This window comes from Aquila chrysaetos, chromosome Z (genome assembly GCF_900496995.4).
Source record: "Aquila chrysaetos chrysaetos chromosome Z, bAquChr1.4, whole genome shotgun sequence".
Taxonomy (NCBI): Eukaryota; Metazoa; Chordata; class Aves; order Accipitriformes; family Accipitridae; genus Aquila; species Aquila chrysaetos.
This window is the reverse complement of record NC_044030.1, coordinates 23,113,083-23,129,806: the sequence shown is the minus strand read 5'-3', so window position 1 is coordinate 23,129,806 and position 16,724 is coordinate 23,113,083. Positions and strand designations below refer to the sequence as shown.

The window sequence follows — 16,724 nt, the reverse complement described above, 5'->3', positions numbered from 1 at the left end:
CTTCCCTGTTCTGTGATAGGGTCATCATGACCACGGGGTTGGCTGGGTGCCTGGGACCTTCAAGGCCAGTAAAGAAGAAGTAATTGCCCTGGTGCCCAGGAACCTTGAGGCTGGTACGGAGGGGAAAAAGGAACTTGTGTAGTTTGTCTGCTTGCTTCACGGGACCTTCAGGGCCTGATATCGAGGGGAAAGGAATGAATACGTGACCGCCTCGGTCACCAAGAATGGCCGCTTGCCTTATAAAATGGCATTAGTTATGCTAACGACATTACCAGGGGTCGGGAGCAGGGGGTACCGGTCGCACAGCCCTATAAAGATGGTACAATCTAGCGGTCTATTTAACTGAATTAAGCCAATTTGCTACCCACTTTTTTTAGCTGTACTTGGTAGGTAGGCCCCGGACTACACTTCAGTGATGGGACAGCAATGTTCTGCATTTGCCTCAGCCAATAAATAGAAATGGGGCAAGAGGAACAAGTAGCTTCATCATTCCCTTTTTTTTTTTAAATATGTGCCAGTATCTCAGGCCACATTTATAAACACAGTACATTTTAAGAGTTACCAATTACCTAGTTATTCAGACAAGGGTAGCGCGACGACAGAAAAATGAGAATATAGCGGGAACAGCTGGGAGGTAGTGCCAAGTCTGGCACGCTTGGACCTGATCTCCCCAAATCCTCAAGTCGTGGTTTAACCCCAGCCGGCAACTAAGCACCATGCAGCCGCTCACTCGCTCCCCGCCCCGCCCCCCGTTGGGATGGGGGAGAAAATCGGGAAAAGAAGCAAAACCCGTGGGTTGAGATAAGAACGGTTTAATAGAACAGAAAAGACGAAACTAATAATGATAATGATTACACTAATAAAATGACAACAGTAATAATAAAAGGATTGGAATGTACAAATGATGCGCAGTGCAATTGCTCACCACCCGCCGATCGACACCCAGTGAGTCCCCAAGCGGCGATCCCCCCTGCCCCCACTCCCCCCAGTTCCTATACTGGGACTGACGTCACATGGTATGGAATACCCCATTGGCCAGTTTGGGTCAGCTGCCCTGGCTGTGTCCTGTGCCAACTTCTTGTGCCCCTCCAGCTTTCTCGCTGGCTGGGCATGAGAAGCTGAAAAATCCTTGACTTTAGACTAAACGCTACTTAGCAACAGGTGAAAACATCAGTGTGTTATCAACATTCTTCGCATACTGAAGTCAAAACATAGCACGGTACCAGCTACTAGGAAGACAGTTAACTCTATCCCAGCTGAAACCAGGACACCTCAAAATCCCTGAATTCTTTGTGCTTGGTGCACCGTTACTTCTGCCGAACGAAGAAAAGACTTTGTATTCCAAGAAAGCGGTAAATGTCAGGCATTAGGAACACGTTACAAATACTACAGAAAACACGTTAGAAAAACCACAGTTTGGTTTTAAAGCAATTAATAAAGTGCAACCATTTAATGTCCCAAGCTTCCCCCCCCCCCCCCCCCCCCCCCCGTTGCGGAAACATCACTTTCCGTGGAAGCTTTGCATGCCTATTTTGTACGCACGCGATTCTTTTGTCTGAAAGCAACAAGAATGCGCTGCCATCCATCGTGCCAGGTAAGCGTGACTCGAAAACCGCCTGGCTGGCTGGTCTGTCCTGCACCTCCCTCAAGCTGTTACTCCCAGACTTGGTCCGCAGTGCCTTTGGAGCCCAACGCCGAGCTGCCGCTGGGGCCCCTACGGAGAGCGGCTCATCCTGCCGGGGCGCAGTGGGGGCGGCCGCTCCCCGGGGCTGGGGAGCCGGGGGTGGTGGGGGCTGCCCGGGGAGGCACGGCAGGGCCTGGCAGCCTGGGCCCGTCCCCCCGCCCCAGCCAGGGAGCAGGGCAGGGGGTCAGCCCCGGGCATCGGGCACCTCCCTGGGGACAGCCGAGGCCAGGCTGGGACGTGGGCCCGTGGGTGGGCCCGGCGGGGCCACCGGGCGCTTTCATGTCGAGGGACTTGGCACGCGTCTACCGGGCCAGTAAGATGTGGACCACAGGCCCAAGTTTATACCCCTTAGCTAAGCCCGTGCCTCGCCTGTGTAATCTGTGCCTAACCTGTAAAACAGCTGAGTAAAAATGATTTCCTATGTAAACGTTTTTTTAACTGGGGAAGTGGAGTTAATGCAGATATTCTGTTTTCTGTCACCTAACTTACTTACAAAATGCGTATTTCTGATGTTACCGTAACGTAGATCGGGGGTTAGCTATTTAAATTGCTCCAACGGCTTAGACATTCAGACTGAAGATTTTGACATACACAAGGGCTGAGAGCAGTGCCTCGTGGTATCAAAGGAGAGATTATCCTTTACTTCCGTAGGCTTCAGATAAAGACCATCTTTGTTTGTTGGTCTCCACTGTAACAGAATTTAGAGTAGCAGACCTATAATGGGAGTTAAAATAAATATTATTTTTAAAATCTTCATATGCAGCAAACTGCATTTGCTACCAACAGAGCCACCGTTTACCAGGAAATTGCTAGTTAAATTCTCATCACAATCCTGATGTCTGGAGTCAACTGTATTAGCCTTCTCACATTACTTCATTTAGAGCCACCTCACATCACAGACCTAGGATTTCAAGCTCCAGCTGCAAATGTAAGTCTTGTGCAGCCTTTACTGTCGAGTTCTTATTGAGCAGAGCTGGCTGAAAATTCTTAAAATACTATTTTCAAAAGAAAATAACTCTTCTGGTGAGACAATTTTTTGTGATTTTTCTCTCCTGCTCCAAAATGTGATATGCAAAACTGAGATATTTTGTCTAAGATTGAAAATAGTTTCATGTAGATAGAATATTAATGCCATTTTTTGAGAAGCCGCCTTTTCAGTCTTCACCTTTATAATGCTCAACCACCTTGTAAAACTGTTCTGTTTTAAAGAGTGTACTTTTGCTTGATGACAATGAATATAAGCGAGAACAGGTTTGCCCCTTTTTCCAAAAATGTCCTAAACCACTCTCCTGCTCCACACAATTTGCTAGTCCTGGATCTTGCGTATGGATCCACAATTTGTATCTGCATACACGACAGAACACTTAGTTCCCGCATTTCTTTTATGTACATGTAAACAAAGATATTGAATATTTCCACTGTTGTTTATCAAAGTTTATTTTTTGAATCTCTATCTCTGTTAACAAAATACTACTTTGATTGAAAAAAAGGGGGACACTTGTGAAGATAAATGGCCTTTTTGTAGGCTGTGACTATGAGGTAGCCTTGATAACTTCTTATTTCTGCAGACTGCTGACTGCTGATGGCTGCAGTAGTTAAACATGTTCTATGCTTCAGAGAATTCCTGCAACACAGGTATAATTTTGGTCAAAATATTTCAGTGAAACAGTATTCTACCAGGAAATGACAATTCAGTGTAAATAAATGTCTCTAGGGAACATATCGGTTCCACTGAATTCCAATTTCAGCAGAGACACAAGCGTATGAATGACAGCTACAAAATCCTTCTGCCTTCAGTCTACCCCTCAACATGTTAAGACACGGGATCCCCGCAGTTTTCATGCTGCCTTTATGATATGTTCCAGGCACAGGAAAGTCTGTTAGTGCAGGATCATTCCACTCTCCCTCCTGCCCTCTGTCATTTGCTCACCCTGGAAACTACAGCTTCTCATTTTAGGAGGGAGGAGTAGTAGAGACAGTAGCTGGAAGAACTGGGGCATATTCGACCCGGTTGGGAACCCTCCCAGCCCTCATTCTGGATATATTGCTGAACTCTGTAGATGCCTTGGGCTCCACAGGAGGTTGCTGTTTTCCCCTGAAGGTTCAACAACCCAAGCTCTGGACTGCTCTAAATGGGGATCTGAGAGAGGTAGTTCTGCAACGACGAAATAAATTAGAGAACCGTGTAACCTTCAACATCAGTATTTATGGAGTTTCCAAGTTCCACAGGATATTAAAGGAGAAAACTACAAAGTACAAAAAGATACTGATGTATAATACTGCTCACCTTTTGCTGCTGCTATGGTAGATTTCTGCCTTAAATTATTGAGCATAAAGGATTTGTGCAGAACTGAAAGTGATTTGGGGTGACAGGTGTTATGGGGTATTCCAGGTAAAGTAAAAATCCCCAGTAAGGTCAGTGGGGTGTCTATACAGACAATATATACTTTGAATCAGCTACGGTGAAACAGATGATGCCCTAACTAAGCCTCTTGTAGCTAATATCCTTTACATTTCAAAGCTAAACCCTAGATATAGTAGAGACGATTGTACTATGTAGTAGTAAGACATACTTATAAGGGTGATCGTGATATGGATAGGCAAACCAAAGACAAATACATGATTATTACTAGACAGAGATTATTTATAAGTAAAGATTATGACATATTCCTGGATTTACAACTTGGTTTCAAAGCACTAATCTTGAAGGAAAGACCACCAAATAACCCATCAATGAGGAAACAGTTACATGGCTTCTATTTTGTATCAAAAGGTACCATTTTTGACAATGGAAAATATATAAAAAGGAAAGAATACAAAAATGGGCTAATGAAGCCCAAAATAAGCAAAGAAAACTCATTAAGATCCAACAAAAAGTGCATACCCATCGTTAGATTTCATATTGTGAAATCTGTTTGACAAACAGTATCTTATCATAGAAGACAGGGAATTGTGCTAGACAATGCAGTTTTATAACTTTTTTCCCAACCAACAAAAAATATATAACAAACAAAACCTAAGCATTTTTCCCTCTCCAAAATAGGGTAGAGGACATAATTTTATTCATAAATTGGAACAGGAGGCAGTGATAAACAGCAATTCTCTCCACTGAACAGAAAAATGTTACTTTACCTTCTAGATTCATATGGTTGTTTTGAATGTTTTATTCAGAAGGAAAAAAAAAAAAAGAAAAAGAAAAGAAGCTCCTATTTTGCAACCTAAATAAAATGAAACCTAAGTGAGCCAAATGATTCAGAAATAGAGGTGAGCTGGGAGTGTGAGTCTGTAAGGATGGTTCCTTGAATTCCTCTGGTTGCCAGGTCCTGGCTCAGAACAACAGTGTGGTTTGTGCATGCAGACACAGCTTCTGTGCCTTTAGACAGACTCAAATGTAAGTGGCCACGGCAGTATTTTTCCAGGACAAAGGCTGCAGACTTAAACTATAGCCTGTCACTTTCTTCTTTACCTTATGGCCAACAAACTTGGATGTTACCAGATGCCCTGCCTCTGAGGCCTCCTACCACCCTTGTCCTGAAACCCTTCGTGAGGACATGTTTTGGCAGTGATTGAGGGCAGAGAAAAAATTAGTGTAACTTGTAGAAGAGTGGCAATGAATAAAAGAATTGGTTCCATGAACCCCTAACAGAGGTGTGTGGTTAGTTGGATTTTCTAGAGTTAATAAGACACAAACTTCGATCAAAATTTAACCAGGACTTGATGCATTTTTTAAGTCTTTCCATTATGTAATAAGGACTGTGAGCTCATGCTGCAGCCTTTCTATTTAGTTGAATAGGAGTAGGATTTCTATCTTCTACTCCGTTGCCTATTTTCATTAAACTTCGAGGAATTTGGCATCTAAGACTTTCACCCCCTCCTTCATTTTTTGTTTATACTGTTCAAAAGGTTCAAACATTATTTAAGGAAGGACTGAGAGCAGAGAGACAGAAGCACACATGTAAATATTTATCTATACACACACTGACACACCATTGATTAAACTGATCAATAGACTTTTTCCCTTATGCCTCAAAAATAAATAAAAAATAAAGGAAATAAGGGCAATAGAAGAGACAGATGAACAAGAAATTATGTGTCAGTACATGATACAAGGGGTAACATAAATGGGGAGGAGGCAATCAACCACACAGCCCACATCAGCAGCAAAAGTTCTGGGGAACTGGCAGTGTATACAGCTGTGTGCAGTAAAGCAACAGATGCCCGTTTTCACCACAGGTAATTTATTAAACAAATACCTCCCATTATAATTTCACATTAGCCATACTTCCCTAAGTATGCGTAAGTATGTATCTCATTTTATGGCATCATTAATAACCAGAGCAGCCAATACCTATCTGGATTTCAGAGTTACTATGATGCCTAAAATAAAAACATACCACAATGTCTTTTTTGTAATCAAGGAACTGAAAAAAAAGAAATCCTGTGCTCCTTCACTAACCTGCTCTTGCAGAGTAATATTAGCTCATCAGTGATTCTTGCACCATATTTCAAGAGATAACAAGTCTTACAACACTAAATTCTTAAAAAAAAAATTCACAAAAAGACTAATTATTTTGCAGTCAAATCTGACACACTACACTTACACAGTACATAATGGACAATTTTGTTTTACAAACTTACTTTACAGTTCTTTTTCTCTCAGTAGTGGCATCTTTTGTGGAATTTTACAGTATTCACAAGAGAGAAAATATTCTGCAAAGTAAAAGGAAGCCAGCAAAAACTGCTACCTAAGTACCTCTGAGAAGGGTAAGATAAAAATGCATAATTGTATTTGAACATGCAGATGTACTTTAGCATAAAACTCTGCTGCCTCTTAATGCTTCTCATAAAAAAAAATATGGGCATTTGGACGTATGGTGATAGAAGGAAATAAGTCTTACTCCAGGAGATATTTGTTTTGTGTAAGCCTGAGCCAGAAGGTACTTCTGAGGCCAACCATGAAAAACGATTTTAAAAAGTCTTACAAGTTGTTAATTCTAATAAGAAAATCTACAGCTAGTAATCTTTATTAACAGAAAATGTATAAAGAATATATATAAACCACCACGTGTAAGAACTTGGAAAGAAACAAAGACAAAAGCTGTTCCGTGTATATGTTTTTCAGAATGATCTGTTGTATGTTCCTGTTGTACTTCTGCATCTAATATGGACCTGAGCTGGAGCTGGAATGCGAGACTGAGTGAAAATCTGGCTGAATGCAGAAGAGCACTTCCTTGGCTGGTAGACACGGACCTGCCTGCAAAGGTCTTTTCTCAAAAGCCTGAAAGAAGACATAACTAATGGGAAGCTGGACCTGTGTTACGCCACCACGAGACATGCCCTATGCCGCGCAAGTGTCAGCGTGTTTGGATCCCACGTGCACCAGAAAGTACGTTGCTGCTCCTCCTTCCCAGGGCCATCGCCTGCACATAGGCCAGTGGGAGCTGGAGGGCAACCTCAAAGATGGTCCAGAATCACCCTTAGTGTTTTTGGAAGTAAACTCACCAAAACAGGAGACCACTTTGCCCAGCTGCCCCAAGACATGGGCTTAAGGCACAATTCTGTCTTCACTTTTTTCCTATCCTCAGTGCGGATTGCAATCAACTAGTTAGCAGGGCACAGCACTTGTTGCAGCATGCAGTATGTGGGTGACAACTCCTTATCAAGAAAATCTTCCTCCTGCTTCACTGTAGCATGGAACTACTCTGTGTTCAGTGGGTTTTGTTACCTAAACGCTGAGGCCTCTAATTTGTCTCAGCAGTTTGGGAAGAATGATTTATTGGCTGTTTGAGTTTTTTTTTAAGGTATATTTATAGCAAAAATGTATAGCAAGCAGATAGTTTAAATCATGCTCAGTGTGCCAGCACTCCACTCATCTTTACAATGTGTTAAATTCAAACACTATTAGTTTACTGAGTCAGGCTTCCCTTTATTTCACTACTATTTTATGAGTTCCCGTCTTAAACTCCTGAAGACAGATTAACCTCTAGCATAATGGTACCAACAGAGTTACATTAGCTGTGAATTCAGGCTGCAACTTTATTTTCCAGCAGGAATATATAAAAATGATTCTTTCTTTCTCCATGTGTATCCTGACTATATGCTTTGAGTCATGTCTTCTTACCTGAGTGGCTGCAGCTTCCTGTTTTTTTCACACTTAATAGCATTGGAGAGTCAACCCAGCAATGAAAGAAGCAAGCTGTGTATTAAGAAGTTTGTTACGCAGGATGCACTCAGGCTTCATTGCGCTCTTCACTATATAGATGAGACGAAAGATAACAGCTAGTTATTATCTCTGTGAGCTGTTGTATACACAAGATTGCAAACTGAGATCAGAATAGGCCCTGAGGAATCGTTTTGCAGAATCACATGCTTTCCTTGTAGGAAGGCAAGATGATGCTGTTAAGACACAGGAGTTGGTAACAGATCTGGGTTCATAATTAAAGATTTCTGATGTGACTCTCTCAAACGAGTTACAATCTATCGTTTATTACTGTTGACACTAAGGAAGATAAGAGGATTCCTTATCTTGTTAAGCTAAAAGTTTAATTTTTCATAGTAGATGTGATGTGCTCTAACCTGACAGCACTGAATGTCACAGAAACAGCTGTAAGGAAACAGCATTAAGTACTTTGGCTGAAAATGCATAGGAAGGTATCTGGATTAAAAAAGCTGAGAAAATTTAAAAAACAACCTTACGACAGAGCAAACCTTCAGCTCCAGTGCCACTTCTCAGTGCAGAAATATGCTGAAGTGAGCTTTGTACTGGGCTTTGGTAGAGGTCTCTTAAGAGACATTTTTCAGGCAGCTGCATCAGGCAGTGTTTATTTGCTATTTATTCAGTTCTCCACTTAAGTTCACACCTGAGGAAGTTTGCTCTTCTTCAAAGTATTCTCCTTCTGACTGAATGATGTTTCCAAAGTAGCAACCTTCAACAGTTAATCCTGAGTCATGGCCAAGAGTTGGGGTTGGGGGGCGGGGTTGTTTGTTTGTTTGTTTTTTATATCTTTGGTGTGGCAGTCAGCAGGAAAAGACGATCGTTTCAGCCAAAGGCTTATTTACTGACCTAAAGAATACTCAAGACACCATCAAATCCCCCTCAATGGTAAACGGCTAAACAATTTGCCTTGGGGTACCATCTCGAAAAATTACTTGCATTTTACAAAATCGAGGGCAAGTAACACTTCACGGTGAAGAGGCCGAGGACTGCAATGATCTCACCCACCTACATTTAATGTCATTCAATTCAACTGTGTAATTTATGACCAGACAGGTATCACGAGTGCTACTTTTTAGTCACTGCCAATTGTACACTATCTCAGCGATACACACCTACCAGCCTCACGAAAAACACCCAACCCCCTTCCGTTTATAACACAATTTTGTATTTAGCGGACGCCAGGCTGGCGCATGCACCACCCCCGCCGTTAGTTGCACTGAGCGGGTCAGCAGAGAGCACTTTTGCCGCCGCTCCCAGTCGAGGAGGGCAGGTTTCCTTACTCAGCTTTCGCGTTCACCCAAGCAACGGCGCTGGCAGCTGCCGGCAGCGCGCCACGCCGCCCGCACCATTTACTCGCGCTAACCGCCCCAAAGGAGTGCGTGACTGAAGACAACCCTCCACCTCCCTGGGCCCTGCGCCTCCCAAGCCCGAGGAAGAGCCGCCCCGCCGCCGCACCCGGCGCTGAGGAGAGGCGCCCAACGGCCGCCGCGGCGCGGGGCGGGGCGGGGCGGGGCGGGGCGCGGGTCGCGCGGCGCCCTGCTGCCCCCGAGCGGGGGAAGGCGGCGCGAGCTCGCGCCCTCTCCGCCGCCATGGGGGCGGAGCCTCCGCCGGGCGGGAGCCGCGGCGGGGGCGGGGCAGCTCCTCCCACCCCCGCCTCGCCCCGCCCCGCCCCATCCCGCCCCGCGCAGTGACGTCGCGGCGCTGCGGCGACACGCTGCCCGCTCCTCCGCCGGCGAGAGGCGACCCGCAGCGCGCGGCCGCCGCCGGGCTCCCCGCGCCACCGGCACTCGCTGCCGCGCCATGTCGCGGCCCAGTAGCGTCTCGTCGCGGCAGCCTGGCGGGGGCTCGGCCGCCGCGGCCGCCGCCTCCGCCGCCGCCGCCTCCGCCGGCCCCGCGGCGGGCCGCGGCAAGAGGCTGAAGGATATCCGCGTCGACGAGGAGGTGGAGATCGCGGTGAACCTCGCCCTGGAGCGGTTCCGGTACGGAGAGGAGAAAGGTGCGTAGCGGCAGCCCGGCCGCGGGGGAGAAAGGCGCGCGGGGCGCCCCGCCTGGCAGGTGCGCCCGGGCGGGCCCGCCGCGGCGGGCCGGCCGCGCGGAGCCGTGGCGGCGGCTGCGGGCACCCGGCCTGGGCCGGCGGGGGGAGGCGAGGCCCGGCGTGGGGGGTGACGGACGTCAAGGCGCGGAGGCTCTCCGCCGGTTCGCCGGCAGAAGCCTCCCCTCGGCTCCTCTCTGCCCGAATGAGGCGGCTTGCTTGCGAGCCCGGCCTCGCTTACCGCTGTGAAGGTACGGCCGTGCCGTTAGTCCCTTTGTTCGCGGGAGAGCGTGGTAGGTTTGGGGACTGAGAGACTCGTAACGTCAAGGTAATACGTCAAGAATACTGCGTCTCTTGTTGCTACGTTTGCTTTTTTAATTGTTTTTTCCAGAAATGGAGTTTCCTTCCTCTTTCAGTAGCACCGAAAGAGCATTTGTTCACCGGCTCTGTCAGTCTCTCGGGCTGATATCTAAAAGCAAAGGGTAAGTCGGAGTCTGATTTTTTATTTGTTATTGCCTTTTTTGGGTGCAAGTGTACGGGGTTTCATGACTGGCGTTAAAGCGATCTGTGTTTCTAGCGTGTCCTGCCCTGTTGCAGGGAATAGTACTAGAGAAAAAAATTTAAAAAGTAAGGTAAAAATGAGTATCTTCGCGCTTTGCTTTAGGTGTACTTAAACTTGTGACGTGCTTAGTTTGAGGTAGCTTGCCCTCATACTGTTTTGTGGGTTTCATGGCTCCGTAAAAAAGACTTCTCGCCCAGATCTGTTCTGTTTTTCTTGTACTATTGTGTGCCCAAGGGGTTTTGAATAGAATCTCATACCTTGACGGATGAAATGTAACCTAGAGTAGCATGTCCGAGAGAGTGCTTTTGTTGAGAAGTGCGGAAGAGGGTTCGTGTGCAGGTGTGGTGATGTTTCTTTCTCTTACACTGCTCTGATCTTTTGAAGAGAAAACCCGTGTTCATTGATGTGATGAGCTTGCATGAAAGCTGAGAATCCGGTTCCCCTGGGAGTTCAGGTGGCAAACCAACAGGAAAGGGAAAGATACAGGAAAAATGCAGATACCTGGAGTAACGTGTATAACTTGTGTGTGTGCGTGAACTGTTGTAAAACCGTAGCAGCATTTGCTGTTCCTCATTTTTGGCGATACTTCACGATTCTTGCAAAAATATTGTAAAATGCTAGTTCTCTGATCTATACTTAATTAGGGAGTAAGTGCTATTCAGCACTGATTGTGTTGAATGTGTAGCTTGGTTTCAGAAGATCTTACTCAAGTATAGTGCTGTTCAAGTGAAGTTATTCTTCCAATGTTGTTCCAGTCTCGGGAGCCGCGTAGCTCATTTTTGCTACATTTATTTGCCTGAGACAATAAATTTGTTTGAGCTTGCGGACCTTTGCATCATGTCTGGTGAACATGGAGTGTTAGAAAGCCTTGTCAGATGTGTGCAAGTGGTTAGCAGGAACATGCTTGTGTTGTACAGTGCCTGCTCTAAACTGTAACTGGTATGCTTGCTTGAATCCTTGTCGATTCTTTGTAGAGCTTTGCAAGTCTCTCTGAGCAGCTCCCCAGTAGATTCTGTGGTATTTTTGGTGGCTGTTTTCATAGAAGCATGGAATATCTCAAGTTGGAAGAGACCCGTAATGATCATTGAGTCCAACTCCCTGCTCCCTGCAGGACTACCTAAAACTAAACCATACGACTAAGAGCATCATCCAGACGCTCCTTGCACTCGGACAGGCTTGGTGCGGTGACAGCTTCCCTGGGGAGCCTGTTCCAGTGACAGACCACCCTCTCAGTGAAGAACCTTTTCCTAATGACCAATCTGAATTCCCCTGATGCAGCTTCATTCCATCTCCTGGTGTCCTATCGCTGGTCACCAGAAAGGGGAGATCAGCACCTCCCCTCCGCTGCCCCCGTTGAGGATGTTGTAGACTGCGAGGAGGTCACCCCTCAGGCTTCTCTTCTCCAGGCTGAACAAGCCGGGTGACCTCAGCCGCTCCTCCTGTCTCGCCCTCGAGGCCTTTCTCCATCTTGGTCGCCCTCCTCTGGACACTGATTATCTTAATGTCCTTCTGACATTGCGGCGCCCCAAACTGCACCCAGTACTTGAGGTGGGGCTGCCCCAGTGCAGTGTAGAGTGGGACAATCACCCCCTGTTTTTGTTTTGTGGTGTTTTTTTTTTGTTTTTTTTTTAATGTGGAGTGTTCAGGGTGACATGAAGCTTGGAGAATAGTTGAACTGAAATTTAAATAGCTGAGAAAAAGGAAATATTGAGCTGGGAAGACCTAAACTGTATCTTTTTTTTTTTTTTTAACTATAATAATCCATTGCACATTTAAGAAACATAAATTTCCTTTTAAAATAAATTCAAATGTTCTACTTGTGTTTAGTCTCCCCAGATTTATTCAGTATTTATGCTTGCAGTAACTTTTGAAATGATTAGTCTTTAAAAGTGTCGTGGTTTAACCCCAGCCAGCAATTAAGCACCACGCAGCCACTCGCTCACATCCCCCCCCACCCAGTGGAATGGGGGAGAGAATTGGGAAAAGAAGTATAACTCATGGGTTGAGATAAGAACGGTTTAATAAAACAGAAGAGAAGAAACTAATAGTGATAATGATAACACTAATAAAATGACAATAGTAGTAATAAAAGGATTGGAATAAACAAGTGATGCACAGTGCAATTGCTCAACACCTGCTGACCGATGCCCAGTCAGTTCTTGAGCAGCGATCCCCCCCAGGCCAACTCCCCCCAGTTTATATACTGGGCATGACATCACATGGTATGGAATACCCCTTTGACCAGTTTGGGTCAGCTGCCCTGGCTGTGTCCTGTGCCAACTTCTTGTGCCCCTCCAGCCTTCTTGCTGGCTGGGCATCAGAAGCTGAAAAATCCTTGACTTTAGTCTAAACATTACTTAGCAACAACTGGAAGCATCAGTGTATCATCAACATTCTTCTCATATTTAACTCAAAAATATAGCACTGTACCAGCTACTAGGAAGACAATTAACTCTATCCCAGCTGAAACCAGGACAAAAAGCTTGATCATGATTGGCTTTCATAACTGTTTTTTTTAGCTAGGGTATAATTTTGATGTTAATATTCATTACTGTATCTGCACTTGTTGCACAGAGTGGAAAAATAAGGGAAGCTATTGCTGGGGCACCGTAGGACAATATTTTGTGTCTTTAGTTTTTTCCTTTGAGTTAAGCTAGCATATGTTGAATACTTACAGAAAACTTACTATAAACTCTTCATAGCTATTAACTTACTATAAACTCTTCATAGCTATTATGTTTTCCTCTAGATGTTATCAGCGTACTGTGTCGGGTCTGGCTGGGGTTGAGTTGCTGTGCTCTGTACTTGTAGCTGATAACACTTGTATTTGATAACACACCAGCATTTGAGCTACTGCTGAGCACTGCTCGTACAACATCAGGGTTGTCTTTCCAGCTCCCCCCTACCCCCCCCAATTAGGAGTGTTGCCAGCAGATTGAGGGAGGTGATCCTTCCCCTTTACTCAGCACTGGTGAGGGTACACCTGGAGTGCTGTGTCCAGTGCTGGGATCACCAGTAGGGGAGAGACGTGGATGTCCTGGAGAGAGTTCAGTGAAGGACCAACAAGACGGTGAAGGACCTGAAGCATCTCTCCTATGAGGACAGGGTGAGAGAACTGGGACTGTTCAGCCTGGAGAAGACAAGGATCGGCATGGATCTCATCAACGTATATAAACACCTGCAGGGAGGGTGCCAAGAGGATGGAGCCAGGCTCTTGTCAGTGGTGCCCAGTGACAGGACCAGAGGCAATGGGCACAGGCTGAAACACAGGAGGTTCCCTCTGAACATCAGGAAACACTTTTTCACTGTCAGGGTGACCGTGTTCTGGCACAGGTTGCCCAGGGAGGTGGTGGAGTGTCCTTCCTTCGAGATATTCAGAAGCTGTCTGGACGTGGTCCTGGGCAACCAGCTCTAGGTGCCCCTGCTTGCATAGGGGTTTGGACTAGATGACCTCCAGAGGTCCCTTCCAGTCCCAATGGTTCTATGATTGTGTGGTTCTAAGTTGCTCAGATACAAACTAGTGAAGACTGGGAGCATAGTCGTGGAAAGCATTGCAGTTTGTTTTTCCAATTCTGCCAACCTTTCCCTTTTCCTTTCCCTGGACGTGCACATTCAAGTAGTGTTCCAGCTTCAGTATTTTTGCTGTTCTGAAATGTTGCGTTGCATTGACCAGGAGCTGAACCCAAGCCAACAACTTAGAAAGCAGCCATGTTGTGGTGGGTTGACCTTGGCCAACTGCCAGGTGCCCAGCCAGCTTGGTCTGTCACTCCCCCTCCTCAACAGGATGTGGGGAGAAAATAGCATGGGGTCTCTCTCTCACAGGCTGAAGTTCCTTCAGGATAAATGTGCTCCACTGAGGTCTCTTGTGTGGGTTTCAGGGGAATCTCTCCTGCAGCGCTTGGAGCACCTCCTCCCCCCTCCTGCTTCACTGACGTTGGTATCTGCAGGGCTGTTTCTCAGATTTTTCTCAGTCCTCCCTCGCAGCTGCTGTGCAGCGTTTTTTCCGTTTCTTAAATACATTATTACAGAGTCACCACCATCGTGACTGAGGGGCTCAACTGTGCCCTGTGGTGGGTCTGTTGGAGCGGGCTGTCCCCCATACAGGGCAGCCCAGGCCTCTCCTGACAGAGGCTGCCCTGCCAGCACCTGGGTACCTGCACCCCGTTCATACACACCACGATACCACCCCTGCCAGGGACAGGGTGCTGGGCTTGTAGGGTGACCTTCCGTTCTTATCCTGAGAAGTAATTTTCAAAGTGTTGATATGTCATTGTAGCCCAGGCACAAGATAGTTCAGTTTCAAACCTATATGCAACAGCTCTTCGCATTTCAGTATCAGACTTCAGTCTGAGAACAAATGTGGTGTTATGATTAAGTGTTTTGGCTCTAATTCTACATTGTAAGTCTTTGAAAATGAACATCCTGGGAATCTTAATTTGTTTTAAAGGATTTTATTAGGGCTTGGAATATCACTAGAAGGCTTCTTGTTTGTCTGTTGTGTCCATTTGTTGATTTTTAACCTCTAACTCCCTTAGATTACTCTAGAAATCAGGTTTGTGTCGTACCTCTCAGTATTGATGGATAGAGTGATTGATGGACCTGGCTGTCTTTTGGGAAGCAAATGCAGTGATAGACCTTCAACAGAAAGGTAGCATAACAGTGTTACATTATGGAGGCCTCATTGTAAAGTTGTGCTCAGTGTACTCATCCAAAGTCTGCAGTGCTGCACTGTGGTGTGTGAATGTGGTGGTTTGATGCTGGATGTTGGGGATGCTTCTGTTATTTTGGTGTGTGTTATGCTACATAGGACATTATTTGCAATTTTCTGTTATGACATTATATTTGAAAGGAATCTGATGGCCGTCTTGAAAAAATTATGGTCAAAGTTGATTACGTAGAGGTAAATAAGTTAGTTATTCCTAAAATACTTTTTTCCTCCAGGAAAGGAGCAAATCGATACCTGACTGTCAGGAAGAAGGATAGATCAGAACTAACACACGCAGTAATGACTTGCGGCTTGGCTCCCAGTACGAAACATACCGTTCGGAGTTTAATTCAGAGATTTCCTGTCACAAATAAAGAACGAACAGAACTTCTGCCAAAGACGGAGCGAGGAAATGCATGTGCTGTTGAATCTGGTAAGTTCAGTGTGTCTTCTGATATGGACTTGTCAACCAACACTGCTTAAAAAACCCAAACAATCCAACCACAAAACAAAAACCTTTCTTTTCTGTCTCCTCTCCTGTCCCAACTGACACCCTCCCCCCAAAACAAACCCATTAATTTTCTTGACTTTTAATTGTTAATATAGGGGGGTTTATAACTAGTGTCATAAGAAACTTAGGCAGTCATGTCACCCACATTCCAATGCCTGCCTTGCACCAAGTTACTTTTGAACCTTCAAGCTAGTTCCAGCCAAATTTATTTGGAAGCACTTTTCTGACATGTGAGCTCCTACAAGTTCCATGAGGTGAGATTGAAAAGAGAAGTGTTACCATGACTGCTGTATGAGAACACCCTTATGAGAAAATGAGGCTGGCTGTTCTGCTTATAGAAATTCACGTTCTTGATAAAATAAGTTTATTTTTTGTTTCGTTGTCTTCTAAAATAGACCTGGTCCCTAAGACTACTTTCTGGACTTCTTGATTTCTAGAATATGAAAGAGTTCACTGGAATACAAACTTCTGATATATTGTGGTTTTTTTTTTAAACAGTGCTGTCAACAAGATTATTGCTTTAACAGTTATGAGTGGAAGAGTTATGTTGTGTTTCTGTGCACAAAGCTGGGTGTAGTGCACAGGAAACACTTGTACCAGTATGCCTTGTTTCATTGGATATTTCTGATTTATGATAGTTCGTGCTTTAAGTGCTTCCTTTGCTAGTTTTCTTTTTCAGTTGTTTCAGTTGTTTAATAGGATTGTTTAACGAACAGAGGGCAACTGTAATAAAAGTACCGAAAAGCAATTCCTTAGGAATGTAAGGCACGTAAACTAACGAATAGTGTAAAATTTATCTTTCTTCACTTCTCCAGAATGGTTTTTGGCTCTTAATTTGTGTCTGTCTTGGTAAGATGGTGCTTGTAATTTAATATATTAATCTGATTATCACATTAAATATGTATAATTGCATTTACAGCAAGTTTTTCATTGTTCTGGAAAGTAATTACTGAGGAATTACAGACTAGCGTTTACAATACTGAATGTGAAGTAGTCTCCTGTGAAGATGTGCA

The 16,724-nt window shown here is 45.1% G+C and overlaps 1 protein-coding gene across 1 annotated transcript in view; it reads left to right on the top strand.

The window, feature by feature from the left end:
• The first annotated feature begins 9,602 nt into the window (after positions 1–9,602).
• Positions 9,603–16,724, top strand: part of LOC115336571 (3'-5' RNA helicase YTHDC2-like) — a 44,316-nt gene continuing 37,194 nt past the window's right edge. Inside the window, 3 exon segments of the mRNA XM_041121126.1 lie at positions 9,603–9,897; positions 10,325–10,415; positions 15,437–15,633. Coding sequence (XP_040977060.1) covers positions 9,702–9,897; positions 10,325–10,415; positions 15,437–15,633 — 484 coding nt within the window. The 5' untranslated portion in view covers positions 9,603–9,701.